At 44.4% G+C, this 12351-nt stretch overlaps 1 protein-coding gene across 1 annotated transcript in view; it reads left to right on the top strand.

Annotated features, from left to right (window-relative positions):
* The window catches only part of LOC120916460, a 124193-nt gene that overhangs the window by 71864 nt on the left and 39978 nt on the right, over nucleotides 1-12351 (top strand). The window contains exon 5 of the mRNA XM_040327435.1: nucleotides 5974-6264. Coding sequence (XP_040183369.1) covers nucleotides 5974-6264 — 291 coding nt within the window. The remainder of the gene's footprint in view (nucleotides 1-5973; nucleotides 6265-12351) is intronic.

Genomic DNA, 12351 nt, shown 5'->3' with positions numbered 1-12351 from the left:
TGACGGGCTGGGGAGCAATTTTGGATGGTTGCACTCGCCAGGGTACTTGGGCAAAGCCAGAGAGGCAGTTGCCCATCAACATCTTGGAGCTCAGAGCCGCTCGACTAGCCCTCAGGGCTTGGACGTCCAAATTGCAGGGGTTCCCGGTGATAATTCAATCAGACAATGCCACGGCCGTGGCATACATAAATCACCAAGGGGGAACCAAGAGTCAAGCCGCTCAGAGAGAGGTGAGCTTGATTCTCCTATGGGCAGAGGCTCATGTGCCCTGCATATCGGCAATATTCATTCCAGGAGTGGACAACCTTCAGGCGGACTTCTTAAGTCGCCAGACTCTGTTGCCGAGGGAATGGTCTCTACATCCACAAGTCTTTCAGACACTCTGCCAAAGATGGGGAGTGCCGGACGTGGATGTCATGGCATCGAGACTCAACAAGAAACTAGACAGGTTCATATCCCGCTCAAGGGATCCGATGGCCTGCGGAACCGATGCGCTGGTTTGCCCTTGGCATCAGTTCAGACTTCTTTATGCGTTTCCCCCGCTCCAGTTACTACCCTGCCTGCTGCGCAGGATCAGGGTGGAGCACATACCAGTCATCCTGGTAGCTCCAGCATGGCCCAGAAGGGCATGGTATTCACTAATCCTGAAGATGGTAGTGGGAGACCCTTGGACTCTTCCTCTACGGCCAGACCTGCTATCGCAAGGTCCGATCCTCCACCCTGCCTTACGGCATCTAAATTTGACGGCCTGGAGGCTGAATCCCTGATTCTCAGGGGTAGAGGTCTGTCTCAGAAAGTAATCTCTACCCTAATCAGAGCCAGGAAACCGGTCTCTAGGGTGATTTATTACAGGGTCTGGAAGGCCTATGTAGGCTGGTGTGAGTCCAAGCGATGGCTTTCTCGCAAGTTTACCATCGATAGAGTATTACGTTTTCTCCAGCTAGGAGTGGATAAAGGACTGGCATTAAGCACAATCAAGGGACAGATTTCAGCTTTGTCAGTGTGGTTTCAGCGGCCGCTGGCCACCCACTCGCTGGTTAAGACCTTCATTCAAGGGGTCTTACGTATTAATCCTCCAGTTAAATCCCCAATTTGTCCGTGGGATTTAAATCTTGTTCTGTCAAGTTTACAGAAACAACCTTTTGAGCCGTTGGCTGAAATTCCTTTGGTTTTACTGACAAGGAAGTTGGTATTTTTGGTCGCCATAGTTTCCGCCAGAAGAGTATCGGAACTGGCAGCCTTATCCTGTAAGGAACCATATCTTATTTTACATAAGGACAAGGTCGTTCTCCGCCCTCATCCTTCCTTCCTACCAAAGGTTATATCCAGTTTTCATCTAAACCAGGATTTGGTATTACCATCCTTCTTTCCGAAACCTACTTCCAGAAAGGAAGGGTTGTTGCATACCTTGGATATTGTCAGGGCCATGAAGGCCTATCTTAAAGCTACAGAGAAGATCCGAAAGACAGATGTGTTGTTCATCTTACCGGATGGGCCCAAGAAGGGGCAGGCAGCTGCAAAATCCACCATCTCAAGGTGGATTAAACAGTTAATCATTCAGGCCTACGGCTTGAAAGGGTTGCCTCCTCCGTTATCATTAAAGGCTCATTCTACTAGGGCCATGGGTGCATCCTGGGCAGCACACCACCAGATCTCTATGGCTCAAGTTTGCAAGGCGGCAACCTGGTCTTCTGTCCACACATTTACAAAATTCTACCAGTTGGACGTAAGAAGGAATACTGATACAGCCTTTGGGCAGGCAGTGCTGCAGGCTGCAGTTTGAGACCCTCGGACTCCGGGGGCTCCCTTTTTGAGTTAAAAATTTAAAATTATTTTTCTCAACTAAGTTGGATTTATTATGATTTGAGTATATCTCTAAATTAAATCCTTTTGTCTTGGAGATGTTCTCCCTCCCCTCATTGTGAGCATTGCTTTGGGACATCCCATATAGTAATGAATATGCCGCTCTGTGTCCCGTGATGTACGATAAAGAAAAAGGGATTTTTAATACAGCTTACCTGTAAAATCCTTTTCTTGGAGTACATCACGGGACACAGAGCTCCCACCCCTCTTTTTGGGGACCATTTTGGGAGGCATACTGCTTGCTACAAAACTGAGGTACTCCTCCAATGGGAGGGGGTTATATAGGGAGGGGCATTTCCTGTTTGAGATTGCCAGTGTCAACACCTGAAGGTACTCCATATAACCCATATAGTAATGAATATGCCGCTCTGTGTCCCGTGATGTACTCCAAGAAAAGTATTTTACAGGTAAGCTGTATTAAAAATCCCTTTATATGTGTGTAGGCTCCATTGGACATTTTCTGTCGGAATTTTCCAACAGAAAAAATTTGAGAGCTGATTCTCAAATTTTCAGATGGGGAAAAGTTCTTGGCGGAATTTCCTATCATCTTTATGCAATACTGCCGCACAAAAAAACATGCATGCTCGGAGTCAATTCGACGCATGCTCAGAATCATTGAAATTCGTTTTTCTCGGCTCGTTGTAGTGTTGTACGTCACCACGTTCTTGTCGGAATTTCAGACAACATTTGTGTGACCGTGTGTATGCAACACAAGTTTGAGCCAAAATTCCGTCGGAAAAAAATCCACGGTTTTCTTGTCGGAATTTCCGATCGTGTGTACGCGGCATAAGACAAAAAAATTCTGGCAAAGATTATTTTTACTTGTTTAAACCAGATCATTGGGTCACTCTTACATAAAGACCAGGTGGGCTTTATACCCTCCAGACAAACTGGAGACAATATTAGGCGGGCGGTTCTGATTGCTCACGCAGCTGGACTCGCAACATATCAAGCTGTTTCGTGTCATTGGACATTAAAAATGTTAGATAACAAAAAAGGCCTTTGGTACATTATCGGGGCCCTATCTGACCTTTGTACTCTGTTGCTGGGGATTTGATCCCAATTTCCTATCATGGGTATCTTCATTATACACCTCCCCCACAGCATATCTATGATATGCAGGGTATAAGACTGACCCCTTCCCTGTACAACATGGGACAAGACAAGGGTGTCCCCTATCCCCACTCCTTTTTGCTCTAGCTATTGAACGCTTAGCCCAACCAATATGTTCTAATCCAGATATAAATGGTGTTAAACTGGGAGAACATCAACATAAACTTTGCCTGTTCGCAGACGACATCCTCCTTTTCCTCTCTTCTTTATTAATGACATTCCCCTTGGAATGACTGGGCTGCATCACAGTCATTAAAATTACCGTTTTGCTGAAAATACTATATTTCGGGTCTTACCGACCCTGTCCCATCCCACTTTCTTCTAATCCTAGGACGACGTACACTCCAATATATCTGGGGCAAAACTAGACCTTGCGTTGCCAGAAACATTTCCTTCCTAAAACAAGGGGGGGGCCTAGGAATCCCTAACTTTATTAAATACTTTCAGGCCGCGCAAGTAGCCCAGTTACCTAAATACCACGCCACACAAGAAACACCACTATGGGTCGCAATCGAATCTGTTGACTGCGATCTATTATCAGTAGCCAACATGCTATGGCTCCGCCCGTACGACCGTAGAACCATTCGTAATTCCATAACCCGACATAGTTTATCCATCTGGAATAGGCTTAAGATTCAAATTTGGTTTTCAATCCCCCCATAACCCACTTCTGTCATACCACTGCAAACCGGCTTTTTACCCCGCTTGAATTTCTCCCACGTCCTTCAATAGGTGGTCTTCATCCGAGCATATAAGTTTACCACACCCGACACATTTAAGCCCATCCCTATGCAAAAATCATGGTCTCCCGAACACTGAACGTTTCCGATATCTCCAGATTTTCTCTCTTAGAAAAAGGCCTCAGTCTGGCAGTGTGGTGGGCGTCATGATTGACGATGAATCTATATTGGGGGACATTGCTTTTTATTTTTTAGTAAAGGAATTGTCAAAAACTTCTGTAGTGTCTTTTTTCACTTTTTACACTTTTTTTTGTGAATGGGTAGGGATACTACCACAAAAACAAAAAAAAACAAGTGGCTAGGGTTGCCACCTGTTCGGGATTCACCTGGACAGTTTGGGTTTGGAATCATTCATCCGGGTTTCAAACTGCTTGAAACCCGGACACATTATTCAGACCAGACTATGGCTTCCCAGCAGGGTTGCTGGCTGCAGTTGTCTAAGCCAAGAGTGTCTCTCTTATACAATGCCCAAAGCCAGCACTTGCAATTCCCCCATGCCCCCCCCCCCCCCACACGCACACAAACAGGAGAGGAGAGAGGGCTTGATCTGTTCCACTTCCTCCCACCCCTACACCTCTGTGTCTGCCTACACTTCAGTTCCCTGCGCTGTGCCTCAGAAAAGCAAAGTGGGGGGTGGGAAATTTGAAGTCTAGCAGCCTCAGATACATCTGGTCCTGACTGCCAAGAAGTGAGTGAGCTTACCATCCATCCCTGTCTGTAACTGAATTCTCCCCCCTTCTCTCTCCTGTCTCTGAGTGAGTACACTAAGATTAATCAGGGTTCTCAGAGCACCCCTTATATCAGAGTTCCCCTTTACAGCAGCGGCCACAGTGTTCCCCCTTACATCAGAGTCCTCTCTGTACATCAGATTTCTCAGTGTTCCCCCTTAAATCGGGGTTCCCAGAGCATCCCTTACAGTTCTCCCTTACATCAGAGTCTGCCGAATCCCCCCCTTACAATGTAAGGGAACTTTGAGAGTTCAGATGTAAAGGGGGACTCTTGTAATTAACTTCCTATGATTAGAAATGTTAATTAATTGCAAAATATATGTATAGTTTATGCTATAAAAAAAAATTGCTGTGCGCTGCTACAGTGTTCGTGTTTGACTTGAAGAAAAGGTGGCAACACTACAAGTGGTCCGTGGGGCTTTGACGAGAGTAATACTCATACAAAAACGCAACAAGGTTTATAAAAATATAAAATTTGTATTAGAATTTGACAAAACATGTCACCTTATAAAAGGGCTACTTATAAAAGTATAAAAGTAGAGATATTTATGTTACCTTTTTATATACATGTTTTGTCAAATTTGAATAGAAATATTGTATTTTTTTATAAACCTTGTTGCACTTTTGTATGAGCATTACTCTCCTTAAAGGGCCACAGCCCACTTGTTTTTTTGTGTTGATACATTTTTGGGACTGAGCGCGATGCTCTGGTTTGAAATATATGGAGGCTTCTTTTTCTTCTAGTATTACCCCATACTCATTGACATGGGGGGGTGGGATCTCTGAGGGCTTGTTAAAGGGGGCTGATAAGCCCCCCACAAACACCGTACAGGGTTGTGGGGAAGAGGCCCCCCCCCCAAAGCACCCCCCCATGTTTCCTGACCTGTGGGTTGCATGCTCGGATAAGGGTCTAGTATGGACTTTCAGGGGGACATTTTAAATGTTGCCGTTGTATAGATTGGGAGGGATCCCACACTTGTTCTATTGCCAGCATTGTTTTGTTTACATTTAAGCTGTTAGTGTGGAAGCCCGCTGATAGCTGATGAGTCGTCGGTTGTTAAGGTTGCGGCGGTCGGCTTTCCGGCCCGCTCCTTAACAACCAGCTATTATTCACATAGAATTTTTTATCCGATCCAAATTCTAATCATTCTGAAAATGTGGAATTCATTAGAAAATGAATATACAAAATTCAATTTGTTACTATTGCATTCTGGGGTTCGGATACATCCGAATCTACGAATAACCCAAAATTTGTCCGAATTTATATTCAGCCCAAAACGAATTGCACATGTCTAAACACAGCTCCCGTTTCCAGGAAACCACCAACCAGCCATGTATCTACATTATTAATACGTATTAAATAGATTTTTTTTAGTTATGTCTCTGTATGAAATTTAACAGTTAGAAGAATGACCAAGAGGTATCAGACTCCAGTGAAAAATCTGACCTGACAACCCTTATACATTCCTATTCAACTTTGTTGTACTGTACACATACTGTATGTATATAATCATGTGTTTTTCCTTCAGGTGCTGTATCTGCCACTCAGGTGATGAATGTAAAACTTGGAAGATCTATATATTTTTATGAGTCTTTCTCAGATCAAACGCTTTTGTTACAATGGAGTTTTAACAATAAACTGATTGCATCCCGTATCCCTGGTTACCCCCCTGAATGTACAGGAAAATGTCAGCTGTATGATGATGGAACTTTGGGACTGAATGATGCAGATATTAGAAATGAGGGAAATTACAGCTTTACTGCACTGCAGCCTCCCTCTACAGTCATAAGGGAGGCCGTCTATGAGCTCCGTGTCCATAGTAAGTAGTAACTTCATACCGCTCAACTTTTTGAGTCCCCTATTAGCAAATAACGTAGGAATAGGACACATACCCTGCCATGCCCCCTTAAAGGAGAATTATACAAAATAAAATATTAGTTAAACCCACAAGCACTTTTTTTTTTACTATTCCTTTATACTGGCTTTTAACATTTGAAAATGCAGCAATTTAGAAACTAAATAAAAGGTTTATCACTGGGAAACACTTTTTGAAAACTAAAAAGTGCATTTTATTTACAACTACAGTATGTAGATCAGACCAACATGAGGGACAAATAAGGAGGAAAGAGGGACAAATCAGGGACAGTCCCTCAAAATCAGGAACAGTTGGAAGCTATGGTAACTTTGTACTAATTTCATTATACATTATTACAATAATTTTGCAGCACTATTGGTACTGATCTTCATTAAACACTGATTTTCAGATGGCTATTGGCTAGATTGTGAATGTCCCATGCACTTTTACATGGCTATAAGAACCCAGACACATCAATCTCAGACATTGCTCTTTTCTCAGGGTGTAAAAGAAAAATGCTCAACAGACACCTTAATCACTTCAGCCCCGAATTAATGACCAGGCCATTTTTTTCCTATACGGCACTGCGTTACTTTAACTGACAATTGCGTGGTCGTGCGACGACGTACCCAAATAAAATTGATGATCTTGTTTTCCCACAAATAGAGCTTTCTTTTAGTGATATTTGATCATCTCTGCGGTTTTAATTTTTTTGCACTATAAACAAAAAGAGGCCGACAATTTTGAAATAAAAACAATATTTTTTACTTTTTGCTATAATACACATCCAATAAAAAAAAAGTAAAACAACACATTTCTTCATCATTTTAGACCAATATGTATTTTTTACATATTTTTGGTAAAAAAAAGAATCGCAATAAGCTTATATTGATTAGTTTGAGCAAAAGTTATAATGTCTACAAAATGGAGGATAGATTTATGGCATTTTTTTTTTACTAGTAATGGTGGTGATCAGTGATTTTTAGCAGGATTGCGGCAGACAGATTGGACACTTAAACCAGTGATCAGAGCTAAAAAATATCGACTGATCCCTGTATAAATGACACTGGCAGGGAAGGGGTTAACACTAGGGGCGATTAAGGGGTTAAGTGTGTCCTAGGGAGGTGTACAGAGAGATCACTGTTCCTGATCACTAGGAATAGACCATATCACTGTACTCTCCTGTTGCCAGAACGGGGATCTGCTTTATTTACATTGAGGAGTGATCGCGGGTGGTTGGCGGACATCACGGCCACCAGACCCAAGCATCGGCTCCCTCCGTTGTGCAGCGGGTGCATGCCCACAGTGCCTCATGCACGAAACGATGTACAGGTATGTCGTTTCCCGCAATGGGGCCGCCCTGCCGCATTATATATGCGGTGGGCAGTCCTTAAGTGGTGATGTCACCGGCGCATGCACTCTGAAGGTTCAGCATTCTGCCCAGAATCCGCGGGGTCCCCGAAACTGTGAGTGAGAAAGAAATCTGCCCCTATTTACGGGGCTTATTCAATACATTAGCCCCTCATATTCCAGACATAGATTGGCGCCAAGACAGAGATCACAGATCCCTGGCATCCAAACCCCCTCCTAACACTCTTTGGCCAAGAGACAGAATTTGCATCCCATTACTTCTCACTTACAACAACATCGAGTCATATATTGCTGGGGATTCCCCCTTCATTTGTCAGCCTCTACAGACGGTTGCAATTTGCAATGCATTATTTCCAAGAGAGTGAGGCCTTCTTACGCAGTCTTAGCCTCCCACCTCTCCCCAAAGAAGATCTTCAGCTTCCCCCTTCTACAATACGTACACTTTCTACACCAGGAAAAATCTGGATAGCAACAAGGCAGAGTTCACAAAGAGACTCTTCTACACCTCAACTTGCTGCTCACAATAGTCTCCCTACCTGATGACATCTCCTTGACAATCTTGTTGGTCTTCTTTCTATGTAGATGCATCAAGTTCAGAATGCCTGTTTAAGGGTCTGATTCCCTGCCCTATGGGTTTAGTGTTTACAATTATAAAAACAAAATTCTCAGTTTTCTTCTTCTAACATGTTTTTTAGAAATTAAATTTTCGGATAAGCAATCTGTTTCGTCTGCCTTTCGGAAGAACACAGGACTTCCTCACTAGATCTTGGAGATTGCCATGTTCACCTCTTCAATGTCTCAGGCTTTTTCCCTGACTTCCTGAGGGTTCTAGATACCTTAATTGCGTGTTATGAGTTTAATGCCGCGTACACACGATCGGAATTTCTGACAAGAAAAGTTTGATGTGAGCTTTTGGTTGGGAACTCCGACCGTGTATAGGCCCCATCTGACTTTTTCTGTTGGCAAAAATTTGAGAGCTGGTTCTCAAATTTTCCGACGGAAAAGTTCTTGTCGGAAATTCTGATTGTATGCAATTCCCACGCACAAAAAAACATTCATGCTCTAAATCATTGAACTTAATTTTTCTCGGCTTGTCGTAGTGTTTTACGTCACCGTGTTCTTGGCGGTTGGAATTTTGTGTGACCGTGTGTATGCAACACAAGTTTAAAGCAGAGGTTCCACCGATTTTTTTTTTTTTTAAAGTCAGCAGCTACAAATACGGCAACTACTGACTTTTAAAAAATGGACATTTACCTGTCCAGCGCACCCGCGATGTCAGCAGCCGAGGCTGAGCAATTGCTCGGGCCTCGGCTTCTTCCGCCGCCATCCTAGGCTTCATAACGGCTTCAATGGCTAATTGCCTACAGCATAGAATAGAGAAACAAGAGAAAGCAGGCGCCACTTATTAAATTGCAAAACTTTTACTAAAATATGTAATAAAAGCACTCGCATGTCATTTTGAAGATTCAGGCATATGTGTGATGTCCTTAGCGATTCGTCTGCGCGCAGCCAATGGAGGTTCCTTAGGTCTCTGACACAGCGCTGGTGTAGTGCTGTATAGCAGATCAATCCTGCTTGGTCCTTGCAATGGTGTGGAAAGAAGGTTCACAGATGTGCTAACAGGGATGCCGGCACCTTCTTTCCACACCATTGCAAGGACCAAGCAGGATTGATCTGCTATACAGCACTACACCAGCGCTGTGTCAGAGACCTAAGGAACCTCCATTGGCTGCGCGCAGACGAATCGCTAAGGACGTCACACATATGCCTGAATCTTCAAATTGACATGCGAGTGCTTTTATTACATATTTTAGTAAAAGTTTTGCAATTTACTAAGTGGCGCCTGCTTTCTCTTGTTTCTCTATTCTATGCACCTGGAGTATCGCTTCAGCTCCCTTGGCAAGGCTGCCCGGTACCAAGAATTGTAACTCATACAAAAAGCTCACCTAGCTTATAGGACTTTTACCAAGGACTTTGTTTTGACCCACATGGCACACCACATGCGCTTTATTGTACATTATAATTCCCTACTGCGCATGCGTGAGGATCACGGTGCACCATCACTGGTCCCAGCTCTCTTCTGGGAAGAGTGTATCCCAGAAGACAGCAGGGGGGTGACGTCACAGGCTGGATTCCCCGCAGGGATCAGACCCGGAAGTGGTGCAAATACCTGTCTCAGACAGGTATCTGCACCCCCCCTCCCCCTGAAAGGTGCTAAATGTGTCACCGGAGGGGGAAGGGATCCAAAAAGCAGAGGTTCACTTTTTGTGTGAACCTCCACTTTAAGACAAAATTCAGATGGAAAAAAATCCACGGTTTTCTTGTCGGAATGTCCGATCGTGTTTAAGAGTTTTATCATATAAAGTCAAAGGTTAAAACTCTATTCATAAGAGGAGGCTAGCTCTAAAGGAGTTGAAATCTTTGAAGGCTGATGTAGTCATGGTCCAAGAGACCCATTTTTGGGCTGATGGTACATTTAAATTTGCCTCCCAAACACTTCCCTGCTGCCTGTGTTGCTTCCGAACTTTCTGGGAAGGCTGGAGTTGCAATCTTAATCAGACGGTCATGTCCACTGTGGATTAAATCCTCCTTCCTTGACCCCAAAGGCAGATTTATATTGCTGAACTATGACTATATGACTAAATGGCTTACTTTAATTAACATATATGCACCGAACTATGGTCAGATTCAGTTCCTCACAGAGGTCTTTGAGAAAATGCAGACATTTTTGCAACCCTTTATGAATATTGGCGGTGATTTTAATTTGTGTATGTCTCTGTCCAAAGATGGACAAGCTCTCGTTCAATCTACCCCCTCTTCTCAGCTGAATAAGTTCTCTACTTCCTTCTGGAAAATTATGAGAACCTACAATTTTTTTTACACCTAGTGGGTCAAACACCCCGTCCCAAAACAATTCACATTTTATTTGCCTTCTCACAAACGTTATTCTCGGCTAGATTATTTTCTTGTTTTGGCACCTTTATAGTAGCATCTGAAATTAATCACATCACATGGTCAAACCATGCATCCATTCATCTTAACGAGACATTCTTGCATTGCTAAAATTTAAGATCAGCTTGCTGAGATTTCAGATTTTTTTCAATTTAATGATGGTACAGCCTCCACCCCAAGGGAAGTCCACAAGGCTTATTTCAGGGGTGAGTGTATTTCCGTCTTATCTGAAAAGGGAGACCAATCTTCAATCATCTCTACTTATCACACAATTACACACAGCGGAAGCATCCTTGTTTAATTCCCCTTTGGTGGATCGCCTCCGAACTGTTGTCTCTATACTGTACGTGACCGTATTAAAGCCTTGGATATGAGTAAGGTCTCAATCTATGTTATGGCCTAGGCAAAAAATGCTAATAAACCTCATAGCATGTTAGTACACAGACTTAAACCACATCCTTCCTTCTCTACACCTGTTTTCCTGCTTCAGCCAAATGGAGCTCCAACATATTGTCCCCGTACCATGTCCAAGATTTTGGGAGATTTCTATCATAAGTTTTATAAATGTTTAAACTCAGATTCACAATTCGACTTTACGCAAGCAAAATTTGATGCCTTCTTTGCAGTTACCTAAAGTATCCCCATCTAACCTATCCAAGTTAAATATGAATATAATTGCTGAAGAAATGGGAATTGTGCGCCATTTGCCTAAATCACCCAAGCCTGATGGCTAACTTATTCATATTATAAGACCTTTCTTCCAATATTATCTCCCTACTTGGTGAATCGACTTCCCTAATGAAAGGTAGTGTTCCTCATTCCCCATTCTTACACACTTACATTACAGTCGTCCCGAAACTGGGTTAAGACTCCTTGCTTCCAGATAACTATCGCCTCATAGCAGTATTAAATTCAGACTATAAAGTCTTTACCAAAATCTTAGGGCACACCAGGCTGGGAAGCAGGCAGGAACACATCAGGCTGGGAAGCAGGCAGGAACACATCAGGCTGGGAAGCAGGCAGGAACACATCAGGCTGGGAAGCAGGCAGGAACACATCAGGCTGGGAAGCAGGCAGGAACACATCAGGCTGGGAAGCAGGCAGGAACACATCAGGCTGGGAAGCAGGCAGGAACACATCAGGCTGGGCAGCAGGAAGGAACACATCAGACTGGGGAGCAGGAAGGAACACATCAGGCTCGGCAGCAGGAAGGAACACATTGAGCTGGGCAGCAGGCTCCGGGTCATCGAGCTGGGCAGCAGGGTCCGGGTCATCGAGCTGGGCAGCAGGCTCTGCAAGCCAGGAAACGGGCACCACAACCTCAAGCCGGGAAACAGACACCATGACCACAAGTGGGGAAATGGGCACCATGACCTCAAGCCGGGAAACGGGCACCACAACCTGAAGCTGGGAAACGGGCACCATAACCTCAAGCCGGAACGCTGGCTCTAGCTCTTCAGGCTGGAATGCTGGCACTGGCTCTGAAGGATAGAATGCCGGCTCCCCGAGCTGGAACACTGGCACCAGGACATCAGGCTGGAAGGCAGACACCAGGACATCAGGCTGGAAGGCAGGCGCCGAGACCTCAGGCTGGAAGGCAGGCGCCGAGACCTCAGGCTGGAAGGCAGGCGCCGAGACCTCAGGCTGGAAGGCAGGCGCCGAGACCTCAGGCTGGAAGGCAGGCGCCGAGACCTCAGGCTGGAAGGCAGGCACCGAGACCTCAGGCTG

Source organism: Rana temporaria, chromosome 10 (genome assembly GCF_905171775.1).
Source record: "Rana temporaria chromosome 10, aRanTem1.1, whole genome shotgun sequence".
NCBI classification, from domain to species: Eukaryota; Metazoa; Chordata; class Amphibia; order Anura; family Ranidae; genus Rana; species Rana temporaria.
The sequence above is the reverse complement of the archived record's forward strand: the minus strand, read 5'-3'. Positions and strand labels throughout refer to the sequence as shown.